The sequence below is a fragment of the Saccopteryx leptura genome, chromosome X (genome assembly GCF_036850995.1).
Source record: "Saccopteryx leptura isolate mSacLep1 chromosome X, mSacLep1_pri_phased_curated, whole genome shotgun sequence".
Taxonomy (NCBI): Eukaryota; Metazoa; Chordata; class Mammalia; order Chiroptera; family Emballonuridae; genus Saccopteryx; species Saccopteryx leptura.
The window spans coordinates 66,446,528-66,464,962 of record NC_089516.1 but is presented as its reverse complement, the minus strand read 5'-3'; the positions used below and the strand labels follow the sequence as shown (position 1 = coordinate 66,464,962).

Below are 18,435 nucleotides of genomic sequence, written 5' to 3'. Positions count from 1 at the left end.
TTTCTGGCATACCTGGAGATCAGTCTCCATAGGGAGGGCCTACCATGCTCTATTTACTTGGGAAGAGTTACCAGTGTCAGGAATAGGATCATGGGTTCAAGGCTTCTAGGGTACCTGGTCATAGAGAGGTATCATCGTGTCTTGGAAGAATCTATTTGTACCCACTAACTCTGGGTCAGAAGGGGTCTTATCACTATCTGGTCCCTTATATAATTTCTTATTTGTCCAGACAGGTCTCTTCAGAAGAGGGAGAAGAAAAATCCAGAGGCTTCAATGTGATGTTTGGTGAAACCAGTGCCCAAACCAGTTCAACGTGAAAAATAACAATTTTTTATATTTATGGCACTCTTGGCTCTAGCCACTCATCCTGCTTACTCTTTGGATAACCTTGACTTGTCCTATCGTGGAGCAGGGGTAAGGTTCATGTCCCTATTATGCAGTGAGAAGGCCCAGAATCATGTCTCTGAACCTGACTCCCCCCCCCCATTTTTTAACTTTTGAGCATCATCAATCTCTCTCCTTCCATTGACCTCTCTCTCTCTCTCTCTCTCTCTCTCTCACACACACACACACACACACACACACACACACACACACACACACCCCTATTCCTGTGCATGGCTCTGACCTTCCTTCCAGAAGTAATTAATCTCCACCGAAGGAAGAAGGGTATTCTCTCTTTCAGCTTTGCTGGGGCAGGGAGTTTGCAAGCAGAGAAGGCAAACTTCCTTGGCTGAGTTGATGGCCAGGCCAATTATTCTCCTTGACTGATATTTAAGAGACAAGGGACTAACTTCAGCCCACAATTGCTCCCTGGTTTGCCTTTAGGTGAAAGGGATCATAAAATCAGAATTCCTCTTTTGTGTCTCTTTGAAGCTGCCCCTTGGGATGGAGATTTGACCCCAGCCACCTCTCTCTTACCTTCCTTAGCACACTTTAGTGGTTGAAATGCAACTGGAGCCTTCCGATGAGTCAGGAATCAAAAGCCATAGTTCCTGTTGATAACTTAGGCTGTCTGCCCAATTTGATGAATTTATTGTATTATATTTGGGCTTTCCAGTTCCGGTCCTTCTCCCCCATCCTCAGGTTTATGGTTTAAATACTTGGCTACTTACTAAGCTGTCATCCAATTCTGAGGCTTAGGAGTTAAATGGAACCCTTGCAAGTGTCATTATCTCTTCTTTGATTGCATCTCACAGATATGGGTGGAAAGTTTTTGCAGGGCTCAGGAATCCCACCTTACCTTCTCTGACCATGGACACACCTTTAGGGGATGCAGTTTTACAGCAGTGGGGATACCTCAAAGGCTGAGACAGCTCCTTCTCCACTGTTTTCTTATCTACATCCTCAATAAACTGGTCCTTTTGCTCCAGTTTGTTAATGCTTGTGCCTTCTCCACACTATACCTATACTTCCCCAATGCAATTGCATCATTTGGTGCTCCAACGCTGAACCATTCCCAGTGCCACAGATTAAGGACAAGTTTAGGGCAGGAGGGGTTTTGCCTCTCAGGACCGTGGTACCTGGCTGGGACTTGTTAGTTTACCACATTTCTTAGATAACTTCTTAACCACAAGGAGTCTTGGACCTCAACATTCAGTCGATTCAGCCAATACAAAGTGGGGCAAAAGCAGTTTTATAGTGGTTCGTATGGAAAATAATACACAAATTAATAAAAAAATACAAGAACAAATTCTGTGTCTCATGTACTCATTTAACTGTAAACCTACTTTTGCCCCACCCTGTATGCCTTTGCGCAAGTATTTGAGTTTTTCTCTAGTGGCCATTGGGGGGCAGCAGAGCAACAGGAGCACAGAGAGGGACTTGCTCAGGAAGCAGACAGCTAAATGAGTTCTACTGCTAGCTCTGCTCACAAGGATGCTGCCATCTAATAATGGCACCACATAGTACAGCTGGGATGGATTTACAAGAAACGCCAGAACATCCTCATAGATAGATATGGTTTTTTTCTTTTTTATTTATTGCTTTTGAGAGAGAGAGGGAGAGGGACAGAGACAAAGAGAGAAACATCTTGTTCCATTTATTAATATCGTCATTGGTTGATTCTTGTATGCACCCTGACCAGGGATAAAACCCACAACCTTGGCATGTCGGGATAACGCTCCAACCAACTGAGCAACCCAGCCAGAGCTAGATCCTCATAGAGATAGATGTATTACTACTGCTGTTTCCCATATTTGAGGACTTAAATTTTCAGATTTCCAGGCTCCAACTCAGACCAACAGAATCACTGTCCAGGGGAAAGGCCTGAAAATACATAGTTAAACTTCCCAGGATACTTTCAAGGCAAGTTTGGGGATTTCATAATAGGGGGCACTCATCCCATACATCAGTAGAAAACTTTCTATTCTGAATGGGTATTTTGAACATGCTAACAGAAATGGCATAAAGTGTGGCCTGAAATCTCTAACAACGGATTGTAACTAAGGAACTAAGAATGTGGCAGAAGGTTATTTGGGGGTAGGGGTGAAGAAAAGAAGGAAAACAGCTGTACTATTCAACCTACAATTTGGAAATTGGGAACAAAATTCTTACTGCTATCCCTGAGAAGAAATGCATCCATACTTCTCCTTTAGTTTATGTTCCAGATCATAGAATTGGGGAAAAGCGAACAGAACTATAAGACCACACCCTGCAGAGAAATGTCCAAGGATCATGGAGAAAGGGCTTCTTTTCTCCAGTACCCACCACACTATCCCACTCCTCAGTCATACTGTAGTTCATGTTCCCGACCCTCCCCCATGCTCTCAGCAGCTAAAGATTTGTCAGTAGGTATGTTGCTGTTACTTCCAGTGGCTCCTCTCTGTAGAAGAGCTTTTATTTTTGCCTCAGTAGCATTCTATACTCAATGAGTATCCAAAAGTCACAATACATTGCTTCAGCATCACATTTTACTTTTTAGAGAAGAAAATGGGAGGGAGGGGAGAAAAAAAAAGGGTCCCACTGGAGTCTCCGAAGTGTATGAGACAATATGAGAGTACATGTGGCTTCCGTGAGGCTTGGCCAGCTTGTCCCAGAAGATTCCATGTGGAAGGCTGTGGGTTGCAACTGTCTAGTGTACAGTTCTCTCTTTCTGGCGATGATAATCTGGGGAAAAGAAAAAAGAAAAAAAAAAGCAGGTTATTTTCAGGCCTGAGCTCCCAATTCCCCACCCCCAACTCAGGGGGCCTCCAGTAAGCAGGACTTGAAGAGTTTCCTAGCCAGGGCCCTTCCAGGTAAGTAAAAAGAATGACACTTACTGTAGGGAAAGAAGCGGACACGCATGCTGATTTCACGGGCTGTCTTCAGGATCTCAACAGCCTGAAAGGAACACAACAGCTTACACAAATGAGAAGATATGACCCAAGACACAATCGGCAGGAGGAAAGTCATTTGCCACTCCAAACTTCTGGGTCACTAATAGCTGCTTTCCTCTGCTACACTTCTTCAGAAGAGATTCTTTCTTATTAAGTTACATACAGATTAGGCCAATCCTGTCCAACTGGTCCTACCTGCGATTGCTTCTTGCCTCACCACAGCCCAAGTGCTGTGCTCACCTTGCTGTGCTCAATATCTTGAAAATCCACATCATTTACAGCTAGGACTTGGTCCCCTTCTTGGAGTCCGGCTCGATGTGCATCGGAGTCAGGGATCACCTGTTGGTAAAGGGAATATATGTGATTCAGGTGGGATCATTTCAGACTGTGAGTGAAATTAAGCACTATTCAAATGTAAGGTGCTATTGTTTGTTTGTGTGTGGAGAAGGACCGGAACTGGAAAGCCCAAATATAATACAATAAATTCATCAAATTGGGCAGACAGCCTAAGTTATCAACAGGAACTATGGCTTTTGATTCCTGACTCATCGGAAGGCTCCAGTTGCATTTCAACCACTAAAGTGTGCTAAGGAAGGTAAGAGAGAGGTGGCTGGGGTCAAATCTCCATCCCAAGGGGCAGCTTCAAAGAGACACAAAAGGGATCTGATTTTATGATCCCTTTCACACATGTGAAAATGTAGAGACGATTGCCAGGTGGGAAGTTTTAAGTGGAAAAGGGTATCCCCGTAATGCCCCTTCAGTGAGTGTACTAAATCATCCTTCTCCGAGGCTTTGGGACATCAGGGTTCTGCAATCTGGTAACAAAGGGAAGTAGTTATCCATGTTGCCTACCAGGCACACGCACCTTGGAGATGAAGATGCCTAGCTGGGAAGCCTTTCCTCCTCGGATGTTAAATCCCAACTGCAAGACAAGAGCACAGAATGAGGGCACAATATAGACCATAAACACAAGAATATCCAACAGCATCACTATATGACAGCTTGGCTATGTGTCCCTCAGAGAGAAGTCGGAAGCTGTAGGAGTGGTATCTCAGCTTTTTTGTCCAAAGGTAGTTTCCTTATCTCCCTACCTGCTTCCCAATCTGTTTTCCCAGCCACGGCTAACTCCTGGGCCTGGGATGGACAAATCTAGCCCGGAATAAGATGTAATTGTTCCATAACTCACCTGAGCTCCAGGGGGTTTCTTCAGTGTGACAATGCGGGGCAGAAACTGGGTCAATTCATTGTTGTAATCTGGGTGGTACACCCTCTGCAAGACACAGCAACCCCAAAAATCTTACTACCAGTTTTAGATTTTATGCCCATCTTCATCTGGAACACAAACGTATCAGCATGAACTCAGGAAAAGGTCAAGTCATGGGCTTAGTTTAAGTAGACAGATAATGTTAACCAAATGGGTAGATGGATAGCTTGGGGAAATACCAGCAGTCCAATAGCTCCCCACTTTTTACGTTGACAGAATGGAAACTGGGGCTCTGAATTTCCAGAATTCTCTAGTATGAATGGATTCTGGCAGGATTACATACGAAGCTTCCAATGGTTTCAGGTGCTCAGAGTCCAACTTCTGGGTCCCTTGACTACAACAAAGGCTAAGATTCATTTTCGATTGAGCTTTCTAACCCTGCTATCCTACCTTTCCTATATCCTGTCATGTTCAGGGGGGAAAATCTGCGATCCAAAAGTATAGATGGTTCCCACCTCATGAGGGGGAATCCATGCTGGGGGATTCTCATAGGCAGGCAGGAACACCACTGGGTAGTCATCATAAGGAATCCTGCTGTCCATCTCTGGCAAGGCCCTGGAAGGGAAGGGAAGAGTGAATCAAAGCTGACAAAAATGTTTCAAAAGGGACAGCAGCCCAGCAAGTTTCAGAAAACTCCAACCCATTCAAAGCTGTCAGCCTATGGTCCCAGCCCACTTCTAGGTGACAGATTGGTGGAAAGAAGGAAGAAAAAGGATGGGAAAAAACCAATGAACTTTATTGAATATCTGAATGCCAAGCAACCTGGTTATCTATAGAGATGATCTTTCTCACGACACTACTTCAAAATAGATGTTACTGTCTTCAACCTAGAGAAGAGGCAAGCCGGATCACGTGTACAAAGACTTGTCCGCTTTCAAAGTCCTCCAACTATCCACAGGGACTCCAGGCAAGGCACCGCTCCCTAGTCCCTAGATGTGATCAGTGATGATCATGATCGGGGGGCCCCCATATCGAGCCTTCCTTTACCACCAGCCACCTTCGAATCCCTCCCCGCGTTCTGCCTGAGAACAGAGCATTCGAAGCGGCAACAGCAGTACTATCTCACCTGCCAGCAGGCCTCACCCAGCTCAGGTTCCGCCGCTCACCGCCAATTCAGCCTTAAAACCGGAAGTTAATGTTCCGAAGAAGCGGGGGGCAGGGCCACCGTACGGCTCCGCGCAGGCCCACCCCTTCCCCAAGCGGCCTCCGACGCACGCCGACGTGCGTGCCCCTCCCGCCGGCCGTCTGCGCTCCGATTGGCTGCGACCTCCGATCAATTTGAAACTTGGCGGTTAAATCATTGGGTGGGACAGGACGGCGGGAGACTCGGGAAGGTCCGTTTATTTGGCGAGTGAAGGGAACCAGCCTTAGCGCAGCATCTGCCTTTCCCGGTACCCTGGGGTTGTGGGTTTTGTCGTCGTCTCCGCGGGGGGCTTTGCTTTCCATTTCAGACACCGCTTTGCTGTCTTCGGAGAGTCGGGCTGCCGGCCAGTCCTGTCGTGGCCAAATCCCAGGGAGAGTGGCTGTCCAGCGGCAGCGATCCGGCCGTGAGGGGGAGGGTGCCTCACGTACGCTGAGTTTCGCGACCTGTCCCCCACCCACCCTGCCTACCCACCAAGACTCAGCAGCATCATGAAGGAAGAGGTGAAGGGAATTCCCGTCAGAGTGGCCCTGCGATGTCGCCCTCTGGTCCCCAAAGAGATTAGTGAGGGCTGCCAGATGTGCCTTTCCTTCGTATCCGGGGCACCGCAGGTGCGTAGCAGTGTCCTGGGCCTGCATCTGAACACCTGGGGTCTATTGACAGTGAGAAGCGTGGTCTGGCCTTGCATTATTTTTTTACTCCTTGTCCCTTGCCTTCTTTAGGTGGTGGTTGGCACTGACAAGTCCTTCACCTACGATTTTGTGTTTGACCCCTCTACTGAACAGGAAGAAGTCTTCAGTACTGCAGTAGCGCCACTCATAAAAGGCATATTTAAAGGTGAGACTATTTCATTCTTCAAACGGTTGAGCACATACTATGTCAGGCACTGCCCTTGAATGTTGCAAATACAGGAATAGATGAAACATGAGTCCTGCCTTCAAATAGCCCACAGCCTCGGAACTAATGGAGTATAATTTATGAGAATCTCTGTACCCTTGAAAGTATATGGTTTTGTGCTGTGTTTACTTTCTGTGGTTTTGCTCATCTTTGACATATATTTTTGCTTGTCCTGGAACCTCATTAGATTCTTTGATGGGTGCTGATGATGGTCAATGTGCCAATCTACTAGAGGCCCAAGCACTGAAATACCTGTGGAAGGAATCAGAAATAATATAGCTTTCAGGCTCTGGAAGAGTGCAAATTTCAGGGGTAGGGGTAGAAGTAGGTAACTACGTGCATAATTTTTGATGCATAAAAAATGTTAAACTTTTTGCATTCATCTTTAAAGAAGAATATTTTAGAAGTAAAAAATATGCAATAGACTCAATTGGCCCTACTTTACAAGTACCAGTGCTTTCATACAAAGTCATATGTAAGCCAGAAAGATGCCGCTAACTCTGCTTGGGAGATCTGGGGTGGATTTCACAGCATAGGCAACCTCTGAGAAAGGTCTTGAATGATGAGTAGAATTCTTTTAGGTAAAGAAGATTTCCTAAAGTCCCTGAATACTCTGGCCAGTTAAGTCTTTATTGTAGAAGCTGAAGAACATAGCTGGATTCAAACAAAGGGAGCAGTGCCTGAGACGTTTTTTAATTACTCTTCTTTGACAGCAGTTATTTAGGAATCACAATAGAGGGCTATTTAAAAGAAGTAGGACCATGACATACTAGTCCCTTAAAGTTGAAAAGGACATTTATTTTATCTAGTCTAGCTCTCCTTCCAAAGAAAAATGCTTTCTTACAATATCTCTGTACAGTGAACTTCCAGTGTCTATTTAATTATATATATACACACACATACACACATATATATATATATATATATATATATATATATATATATATATATATACACACACATACATATGTATATATATATGAAACTCACTGACTCACAGGGTAGTCCTGTAGTCCTGTTGACTGGTTTTGGACAACTCTAATTGCGTTAGATTATACTGAGCTGAAGTGTGCCTGCTGGTAATTTATACCCAATGATGTTAGTTCATCTCTCTAGACCAGTGATTGTTCAACCTTTTTTGAGCCGCGGCACATTTTTTACATTTACAAAATCCTGGGGCACACCACCTACCAAAATGACACAAAATGACACTCTAACTGTTAGAATTTATTTAAAGTTTAAATAAATTACATTTATTAAAAAAAAGTTAAATAAAAAAGGATAACCCCCTCATATATACAGTCCCATGTAACATCCCTCATATATACAGTCCCATGTAACATCCCTCATATATATAGTCCCACGTAACATCCCCTCATATACAGTCCCATGTAACCTCATATATACAGTCCCATGTAACCTCATATATACAGTCCCATGTAACCCCTCATATATACAGTCCCATGTATCCCCTCATATATATAGTCCCGCTAATAGATACTGGAGCTTTCATCAAGGTTGTGGGTTCAAATCAATTTGGAAAATACTCTCTCTATATAGAGACTGGACAAAATCAATTTTAGAAAATGTTGGGTACTTGTCTAACATCATAAGTCCTCAGAGCATCTCTACTGTCAGATTAAGAAGTTTGCTTTCTAGGTAAGGATTCTGATAAATACTAGAGTTCTCCCTGAGGTTGTGGGTTCAAATCCCATGGTCAGCTGGGTGCAGGGGCCTTGGTTCTGTCTGTTTTGATGGTGTCTATAGAGATTTGAGCTCTTTAAGAAGATGACCCTTCAGGAGGCCATATACAATATAGATAACATTGTGATGCATTGTATATCACCCTCTGCGGGGGCCTCTTTTAAAAAGAAAAAGGTCAAATATCTATATACACCATCAGGATAGACATAACCAGCTGAGGCTGAGGCTTCATCTAGTGGTGGTAACATTACCTCCAGTCCTGACCAGGATTAGAATTCGGGACCATGGGGAGGAGTAGCAGTTTCAAATACTCACCTTGGCCACATAGTGACAAGTGCGCAGCAGCCCGAGCGGGGACCTTCCTGAGTGTGGATGAGAGGCGGCCTACTTTTGGTTCATCGCTAGTGGTCGGGATGAATCTTAGAAGGTGATTGGTCAGTGAGTGTTCCCTGTGCCTCCACTCTTCCTGTCGCTGATAGCTGGAGGGATTGTGAGGGGATTGTTTATGTTCGGATGGAGGAGGCTGGCAGCGGGCCAGATAAATAGCCTCCGCGGGCCGTAGTTTGGGGACCCATGTTTAATTTCCCCACGGCACACCTGACCATGTCTCATGGCACACTGGTTGAAAAACACTGCTCTAGACAAACAAACCTTCTTCCAGGCAGCAGCTATTCACTTATTTTTTTTTCACTCTAAATGATGTCACGACTGGGCACATTGAATACTTGTTTCAAAATTTTTAAATATTGAAACAAAAACCTCAAATGTATAGAAATGTTGCAAGAACAGCATTAAAAACTTTTTTTCCTGAGCTATTTGAGATGAGTTGGTGACCTGATGTCCCCTGAATAGTTAGTGTGTATTTGCTACAAAGACTTTCTGCCACATAACTACAATATAACCATCAGATTATGGAATTAGCATTGGTATGTTACTACAGTCCTCAGACCTCATTCAAATTTCACGAACTATTTCAATTGTGTCCTTTATAGCAGAGGGTCTAGTTCAAAATCATGTGTTTTATTTAGCTGTAGTTTTATTTAGCCTCTAATGTCTCCTTCATTCTAAAATTTCTTCATTCTTTTTTAACTTTCATAGTCATGACACTTTTGAAGATCACAGACTAGTTACTTTGTAAACCATTTCTCAATTTTGGTTTGTCTGATATTTATTTATCATTAGGTTCAGATTCTATATCTTTAGCAGAGGTATCACAGAAGTAGCAATGTGTTTTCTTTAAATCCTGCCAGTTAACACATGAATTGGATTGTTCCATTACACCTGATGTTCATTTTAAGAGCTTGTTTGGAGGTTCTAGCAAGGGACCAAAGCCGCTTGTGTACCCTTGACCAAAGACTATTCCTCTACCGGAGAAGGTTGTCCTCTCCTACTGGGCACACAGCTTCGGGAGGGACATGCATGGAGTGGTGAGTTAGGAAGGGGACACCTACGTAGCCAGCCAGATCAGCTGAATCAACACTAGTGATCAGTGGGGTGACAGATGTCGCAGTCAGATCACCCTCACATCCTGATGTTCATTTTGATCATTTGATTAAGGTGTTATCTGCTAGGCTTCTCCACTATAATGTTAATCTTTTTCCTATTTACATATTTGGAAGACTATTATATAATTCTAAGTCTCTTCTAATTAACAATCCCTCCTTTCCTTAAGCCATTCCTGAAATTATATGGTTTACAGTCTTTACTATCTGGTCATCTTCCTCAGAATGTACCTTCACAGCTTAATAAGAGTACTATAGTTCTACTTCCATATTTTTAACTTGGGAAACTATGAGAATTAAATTATAGTCTTAAGAAACAACAGAATATAGAAAAGAATTCCAGCATACATGTGTTTGGTTCACATTGCTCTGCAAAGACAAACTGGTATTTTTTAGTCAGTTCAACAGCACCCTCTTATACTCTGAACTCCCAATACCACAGCCCTGAGTATTTTGTAAAAAGTACTGAAACTTGGTTTCCCCAGTTATTACTATATACATGTATCTGTAATATTGGAGAAGATTATGAAATGTTCTTCTCTTGACCCATCGTCATGCCATACTATATACCATACCAGGCAATACTAGCAATCTGTTAGTGAAAATCTCAATTTAACATTGTATGATCTTTCAGAATATCGAAGTCTTCATTTATACAAACAAGTGCTTCCAAAAAGAAAAAAAAAAAAAAGCAAATGCCATATATCCCATTGACTGATACTTAAATGATGACATTTCTATGAGAAGCATGACAATATAGTCCAGATGCAGTCTAAAGAGCGTTCAGATAAGGAGTAGGTGCTTTCATTGACTGGAAGAAGCAACTTTGTTGCCTTTTCAAATGAAGACTGTTCAAAGAAATATGTTTCTATCCCTTCTATTTATGCAGTTCCTAAGACTTTAATTTAATTCCCATAACTTAGAATTGCTGGTAGATAGAAAGTAGAATTATTAAAGATTTTATTTATGGATTTTCAGAGGAGAGAAGGAGGGGGTTGCAGGAAGCATCAACTCATAGTTGTAGTTGCCTCTCAGATGTGCCTTGACTGGGCAAGCCCAGGGTTTCGAACCGGCGACCTCAATGTTCCAAGTTGATGCCTTATCCACTGCACCACCACAGGTCAGTCTGAATGGTTTTTTGACAGTGACTTGGCCACCGTCATGATCTCAGACATCCTTACATGTTTTATTTTCTGGCTTTTTTTTTTTTTTTTTTTTTTGTATTTTTCTGAAGCTGGAAACGGGGAGAGACAGTCAGACAGACTCCCGCATGCGCCAGACCGGGATCTACCCGGCACGCCCACCAGGGGCGACGCTCTGCCCACCAGGGGGCGATGCTCTACCCCTCTGGGGCATCGCTCTGCCGCGACCAGAGCCACTCTAGCGCCTGGGGCAGAGGCCGAGGAGCCATCCCCAGCGCCTGGGCCATCTTTGCTCCAATGGAGCCTCAGCTGCGGGAGGGGAAGAGAGAGACAGAGAAGAAGGAGGGGAGGGGTGGAGAAGCAAATGGGCGCTTCTCCTATGTGCCCTGGCCAGGAATCGAACCCGGGTCCCCCGCACGCCAGGCCGACGCTCTACCGCTGTTGGCCAGGGCCTATTTTCTGGCTTTTAAGGGCTATCAAGAGGGGCACACATTCTGGGTTTGGCATTTTTCTTTGTTTATTTGCAGCAGTGTGAAGTCATGACAGCCTTGTAACTTTTCTTTGTGTCTGCTATGCCCAAGGGACCCCTGTCTTAAGAGAGCAGTCTCAATTTTGTTACAAGTAACTGCTAAAGGAAATAGAGTCTATTGATTGGATGGAAATATTTGAGCACCACTCTGCATGTGACTTCTATTTTGCCAGGATACAATGCAACCGTCCTGGCCTATGGACAAACTGGCTCTGGAAAAACCTATTCAATGGGAGGCGCATACACAGCAGAGCAAGAGAATGAACCAACGGTTGGGGTCATTCCTAGGGTAATACAACTGCTCTTCAAAGAAATTGAAAGGAAGAGTGACTTCCAGTTTACTCTGAAAGTATCATACCTGGAGGTAAATAACATCTTTAATCTAAGTTTCAATGTATCTTTGGGTAGAAAAATAAATCCTCATCATGTTTTGCCTGGCATGACTCAAATTAATAAATTGTATTTTTAGTAAATTATATTTTAATCAATTGATAGAGCAAACTTCCTGGCTCAGTTGGATCTGGCCCCCACCCAGTTCTCTTCCTGTTGTCAGAATTGTCTGTTTTAATCTGATAGTCGGAGCAGTTGGCAATGCCATCCAGAAAGATGTCAGGAATTCTTTTAATTGCATTTTGGTTTCTATTGATTCCCTGTAGAGTCTGCAGAAAAATATTTGATTTCCCTTTACTGTTTTGAAGCTTAAGTGATAATACTGCTACTTCATGAAGAATGTCATAAAAATTGGGTGATGCATCACGTGGCATAGGTGACGAAAGAATAGGTTTATCCAGCAGATATTTATTGAGTACCTACTATGCCATAGTCCCTGGTCTACGTACTTGGGCTATGTCAGTGAACAAAGCAGGTAAAAATCCCTGCCCTTGTGGGTGTTTTCATTCTAGGGTATGTCAGTATAGAAGTAGACCAGTTGTTTTTAACTGCATGACACCAACAAAATTTGTTTGGGGAACTTACGGCTCCTGGAAACCAGCTGGTTGGTTTCATAACAGTGATAAGATGTCTTATATCTAAGGAGTGATAATTAAACTTATATGATTGAAGCATGCAGTTATAAATTGTATGTGAATACTTCATCCTTAAGTTGAATCTTAATAGGACATGTAGAGTTGGAAGATGGGAAATTAACAGCATTAAGATTAGCCTTCCTGAATCTTCACTAACCCAGTGGTGGCCAAGGTAATCAGATGAACAAATAACTTAGAATCTTGGTACGTTAAATAGTAGCAACAGCAATATAACAAACAAGTCTAGTGCTTACTATGTGCTAAACACTATTCTAAATACTGAAGTTCTGGTTGTTGTTGAAATGGTTGCCACTTCTCCCTTTTGCTTTTTGCTTCTGCCCTCCACTAAGGACTCATTACTTACAGTTTTAACAGAATTGGTGAAGGTGACACTGTTAGGACACCATCAAAGAACTGAATTTGGGTACCCTGTTACTTTTTGTTATGTCTGCTATTCCTAAGAGACGCTGTCTTAAGGGAGCGGCCTCAATTTTGTTGTAATATGTGAATTCATTCTTACAAGTATCAAATGTTTGCATATAAGGTCCTTACCTTAATTAAAAATATAATGTTTGTTGTAAAGATATTTTCATACATAAAGTCACAAAGAATTTAAAAGTCATCTATGATCCTATCACTTTGACATTACCACTGTTTGCATCTTGTTTTTATTTTCAAAAATACCAGATTTACAATGAAGAAATCTTGGATCTCCTATGCACATCTCGTGAGAGAGCCTCGCAGATAAATATACGAGAGGATCCTAAGGAAGGCATAAAGGTGTGTTTGTTGTTATTGTTATTATTTTAAAACATTGGTCACTACTGAAGTTCACATCCCTTTTATTTACCACCATGGTTCTGACTACTAACATCTTTCAGATTGGGGGAGGTCCTAATTACCTTTATTAATCTATAGTTCCTACATGGGATCTCTTGTGGGGAAGGATGTTTTATCACCTTCCTGTTACCTCCTAAGTGTTTATTAGCTATTTACAGAGCTCTAAGGCTGAGCTTTCCAGCTCAGCAGCCACTATCCACCCATGCCTATTTAAACCTAACTGAACTGAAATTGAATAAAATGTAAAATGTAGTCCCGCAGTTACACCAGCCATACATCAAGCGCTCAGTCGCTCTGTGTGGCTAGTGACTACTGTATTGGGCAGCACGAATATTGAACTGATTGATGGTCAGAAAATTCTGTTGGACAACAGTTAAACAGACATTGTGCTAGGCACTGGGATGCTATTTAAAAATGTAAAAGTTAAATAATATAATCTTTCCAAACTCCATAAGCACCATAGGAAAAAGAGATCCCTTATTTGAGAGGTTTATGCCACGTGGTATAGATGCAGGATGTGGAGCTGTAGCCGAACAGAAAATCTGCAGGAAGGTTGGGAATTTTGTTTATGGGAGTAGGCCCGATCCAGAAGCCTGTGTCGAAGGCCAGTAGTGCTTGCTATCACCAGGAGGGGGAGAATCTCAGGCTGGAAGTGGATGAGAATAGATCATGCAGATGTGGGAAAACCTGGTAGAATAAGGCCTTACCCACCTCTCTCTCCTCCTGTCTTCCCCACACATGGAGGTTGATGGTCTAGGGCAGGGGTCCCCAAACTACGGCCCCCTGAGGCCGTTTATCCGGCCCCTGCTGCACTTCCAGAAGGGGTACCTCTTTCATTGGTGGTCAGTGAGAGGAGCATAGTTCCCATTGAAATACTGGTCAGTTTGTTGATTTAAATTTACTTGTTCTTTATTTTAAATATTGTATTTGTTCCCGTTTTGTTTTTTTACTTTAAAATAAGATATGTGCAGTGTGCATAGGGATTTGTTCATAGTTTTTTTTATAGTCCGGCCCTCCAACGGTCTGAGGGACAGTGAACTGGCCCCCTGTGTAAAAAGTTTGGGGACCCCTGGTCTAGGGAGCAGGTGCCTGAGGGGCAGATGCTTGTGCTTCTTAGTTGTTTTTTTGGTTTTTTTCCTCCTTGGGGGTCGTTAAGCCATTAGCCACGTGCTAAAGCAAGGCCTGAAGGTCAGACCTATTTTGAAAGCTTGATAAGCTTGGAATACAGGAAGACAGTTCGGATAGTGGGGATGAGAAAGCTGGCAAGATGCATTCTGTCGCCAGAAAGAATATTGATAGTGAGCCAGCTCTTGATGGGATTCCAAGATCTTTTATATGCTGCGTGGTAAAGCAGGAATTAAGTGCCAAGCATTAATTAAGGTGAGATTTGCAATACAAAGAATTACAGATTTCTGATAAAATTGAGGTGGGTAAGTACAAGCTTGCAAATAACTTTCAGATGGGATGAATGGAATGGAAGTCAGTAAAGAGTAAGGGTATTCTTGTAGTAAGGAATACTTTAAGCAGAAAATGTACTCCCAGGGGTCATAAGACTAGACTGGTCAGTCTCGATTCAAGGATAGTGTTTGGGAAGTGATAGGAGCTATGTTAGGACCAGATTATCAATCCAGCTTAAGGAATTTAGTTTCTATCCTTGTGAACAGTGTATACACTATTTAATACTCCCAGCCTGACCAGGCGGTGACACAGTGGATAGAGTGTCAGACTGGGACGTGGAGGACCCAGGTTCGAAACCCCAAAGTTGCTGTCTTGAGCAAGACTCACCAGCTTGAGTGTGGGATCATAGACGTGACCCCATGGTTCCTGGCTTGAACCCAAAGGTCGCTGACTTGAAGCCCAGGGTCACTGGCTTGAGCCCAAGGTTACTGGCTTGAAGCCTAAGGTCGCTGGCTTGAGCAAGAGGTCCTTCGTTCTGCCGCAGCCCCCCCCCCCATCAAGGCACATATGAGAAAGCAATCAATGAACAACTAAGGTGCTGCAACAAAGAATTGATGCTTCTCATCTCTCTCCCTGTCTGTCTGTTCCTATCTGTCCCTCTCTCTGTCTTTGTCACACACACACACACACAAAAACAACTCCCAAGTGAAGGTTTGCAAGGGCTACTTTTACCAACTCTTTATCTCGCATGTTTATCTCTCCACCTAAGTTAGCTCCTGGAGGTTAGAAGAGTATCTGAAAATCTCTGTGTGTCATCTTTATCTAGCACAGAGCTTGTAGTCTGGTGACATTTTAGGAAGCAGGATTTTGGGGAATATTAAACAGAAATGGACTGAAAAGGAGAAAGAGTAGGATGAGGAGGGCCAATTGGGAAAACTCTGCCTTGTTTTTCAGGCATGATGTAAAATGGGCCTGGCCTAGCCAAGTAGAAAGGAAAAGGAAGCAATGAGGTCAAAAGAAGATGGCGGCCCTGGCTGGTTGGCTCAGTGGTAGAGTGTCGGCCTGGCGTGCAGTAGTCCCAGGTTTGATTCCCGGCCAGGGCACGCAGGAGAAGTGCCCATCTGCTTCTCCACCCCTCCCCCTCTCCTTCCTCTCTGTCTCTCTCTTCCCCTCCCGCAGCCAAGGCTCCACTGGAGCAAAGTAGGCCCGGGCGCTGAGGATGGCTCTATGCCCTCTGCCTCAGGTGCTAGAATGGCTCTGGTTACAAGAGAGCAACGCCCCAGAGGGGCAGAGCATCGCCCCCTGGTGGACATGCCGGGTGGATCCCGGTCGGGCACATGCGGGAGTCTGTCTGACTGCCTCCCCATTTCCAGCTTTGGAAAAATTCAAAAAAAAAAAAGAATGGCAAGGAGTTAGTGCTTGATGAGAAATGGAGGAATGGAAGGAATCGAGGTGAATCTGAGATTTTGAGAATAGCAGTATTAATAGAAATGAAGAAGTAGTGGATAGAATCAGTGGTGGTGGGAGAAAGATGAGTTTGGTTTATAATTTACTGATTTCAAGGTGTAAGCAGCAGGCAATTATACATAAAGACTAGAAACAAAGATACCAATGCAGATTTGGCAGTTATGGAGTAATAAAATAGCATAATACGGCTAGCTGAGACTCCAAGAGATTTTAACTTGTACTAACTCTCACAGCTAGATACAGTACCACGCCTAGGATCCTGTTTTCTGGCTTCCTAACCCAGTGCAAACTATGCCATGCGACTTCCCTAGTGAGAAATGAGGTTTGAAACAGATCAGAGGTCTAGGGAGGAACCTAGGGTCGCAAAAAAGAGGAAGGAGCAAAGAGAAATACCAGAGCTGTTTGTGTTACCCTTGCTGTTTTTTGGGCCAAAGCTTACCTTCACTTGAAGCTCCCTGGAAGGCACCTTATTCATTGCTACCCTAAAATCGAGAGGCCTTTTTTAGCTCCACTGTTGGCTGGCACCTTTGTTTTGTCTAGTCCTGGGGTCCCCAAACTACGGCCTGCGGTCCACATGCGGCCCCCTGAGGCCATTTATCCGGCCCCCACTGCACTTCCGGAAGGGGCACCTCTTTCATTGGTGGTCAGTGAGAGGAGCATAGTCCCCATTGAAATACTGGTCAGTTTATTGATTTAAATTTACTTGTTCTTTATTTTAAATATTGTATTTGTTCCCGTTTTGTTTTTTTACTTTAAAATAAGATATGTGCAGTGTGCATAGGGATTTGTTCATAGTTTTTTTTATAGTCCGGCCCTCCAATGGTCTGAGTGACATTGAACTGGCCCCCTGTGTAAAAAGTTTGAGGATCCCTGGTCTAGTCCCTATGGAAGATTGGAGACCTTGGTTTGCAGGAATCACAGGGATCAGAGTTGCAAGTTAAAACCACAACTGTTCTGCTTATTAAGGTTCTACTGGAACATCAAGGCATTATTCTTTTTAACCACCAGTTCTTATATTTCTAATAAAGTATTTGAAGTATAAATCATGCCCCTGATCAGTTGGCTCAGTGGTAGAGCATTAGCCTGCCATGTGGATGTCCTATGTTTGATTCCCAGTCAGGGACACAGGAAAAGCAACCATCTGCTTCTCTCCCCTTTTCTCTCTCCTCTCCCCTCCCCTCCCGCAGCCATGGCTTAATTGGTTCAAGCAAGTTGGCCCCAGGCACTGAGGATGGCTCCATGGCCTCGCCTCAGGCACTAAAAATAGCTCAGTTGCCAAGCAACAGCCCAGATGGACCGATCATGGCCAGGAAGGGGGCTTGCTGGGTGAATCCCCATCGGGTTGCATACAGAGTCTGTCTATCTGCCTTCCTGCCTCTCAATAAAAAAAAAAAAAGAAGTATGAATCATAAGGGAATATTTTCTTTGTCTGCATTAGATTGTGGGACTCACAGAGAAGACTGTTTTAGTTGCCCTGGACACTGTTTCCTGTTTGGAACAGGGCAACAACGCTAGGTCTGTGGCCTCCACAGCTATGAACTCCCAGTCGTCCCGGTCTCATGCCATCTTTACCATCTCCATAGAGCAAAGAAAGAAAAGTGACAAGTAAGTTATAACATAAAGAGTCAAGATTTTTAACATTCATTTTCCTAAAGTTGAATATTAGATTGCTTCTTTAATTGATTTGACAAGTCATCTGACATCAGTACTCAGAGCACTAGTAATCAGAGGGGCCATTTGGACTGACTCCAGAGGAAAGGAGAGCTGGCAGGTCAGCTTTGATACTCCAGTGTCCTCGAGCTGATGTGCTGTTCTCACTATGTCTTCCTGTCACTATCACAGGAATAGCTGCTTTCGCACCAAGCTGCACCTTGTAGACCTCGCTGGATCGGAAAGACTGAAGAAAACCAAGGCTGAAGGGGATCGGCTAAAAGAGGGTGAGAATCATTAAGGCCACAGTTGTAGATAAAAACTTCTTGTTGGTACCGTCGGTGTCTTGACGGGGATATTTCAGGTCACAATCTAACAGTACCTACAATTCGAGCTTGAGGCTGATTTCAGAAAAAGTGAAAAATTGTTTCTTTCCCTTGCACTCACTTTCTAATTTAGGTGTGGGATTTGGATCTAGCCCTTGGTTTGGTTTCATCTGGCCCAGGCAAGTTTTTGTTTTGTTTTACCCCCAATTCCTTATGATTAAAACCAATACCCT

The 18,435-nt window shown here is 43.6% G+C and overlaps 2 protein-coding genes across 7 annotated transcripts in view; one reads left to right on the top strand and one right to left on the bottom strand.

The window, feature by feature from the left end:
• Nucleotides 1-2,894: 2,894 nt before the first annotated feature.
• On the bottom strand, nucleotides 2,895-5,770 carry PDZD11 (PDZ domain containing 11). 3 transcript variants are annotated; one of them, XM_066357337.1, is made up of 7 exons: nucleotides 5,665-5,770; nucleotides 5,037-5,136; nucleotides 4,504-4,587; nucleotides 4,183-4,239; nucleotides 3,558-3,656; nucleotides 3,261-3,321; nucleotides 2,895-3,108 (listed from the first exon to the last, which is right to left on the bottom strand). In XM_066357337.1, the coding sequence occupies exons 2-7, from the start codon at nucleotides 5,121-5,123 to the stop codon at nucleotides 3,074-3,076; spliced, it is 423 nt and encodes a 140-aa protein (XP_066213434.1). In that variant the 5' UTR covers nucleotides 5,124-5,136; nucleotides 5,665-5,770; the 3' UTR covers nucleotides 2,895-3,073. The 3 variants fall into 3 exon arrangements, with proteins under 3 accessions (XP_066213434.1, XP_066213435.1, XP_066213436.1); XM_066357338.1 differs by having other exon boundaries at nucleotides 5,648-5,759; XM_066357339.1 differs by lacking the exon at nucleotides 5,665-5,770 and adding an exon at nucleotides 5,344-5,561.
• Nucleotides 5,771-5,896: 126 nt separating this feature from the next.
• Nucleotides 5,897-18,435, top strand: part of KIF4A (kinesin family member 4A) — a 128,982-nt gene continuing 116,443 nt past the window's right edge. For 2 of the 4 annotated variants that reach the window (XM_066357205.1, XM_066357204.1), the window contains exons 1-6: nucleotides 5,897-6,333; nucleotides 6,445-6,559; nucleotides 11,670-11,860; nucleotides 13,209-13,301; nucleotides 17,665-17,831; nucleotides 18,069-18,163. In XM_066357205.1, coding sequence (XP_066213302.1) covers nucleotides 6,214-6,333; nucleotides 6,445-6,559; nucleotides 11,670-11,860; nucleotides 13,209-13,301; nucleotides 17,665-17,831; nucleotides 18,069-18,163 — 781 coding nt within the window. In that variant the 5' untranslated portion in view covers nucleotides 5,897-6,213. Of the gene's footprint in view, nucleotides 6,334-6,444; nucleotides 6,560-10,858; nucleotides 10,946-11,669; nucleotides 11,861-13,208; nucleotides 13,302-17,664; nucleotides 17,832-18,068; nucleotides 18,164-18,435 lie in introns of those variants that run through there. The other 2 variants (XM_066357206.1, XM_066357207.1) reach the window with 2 other exon arrangements.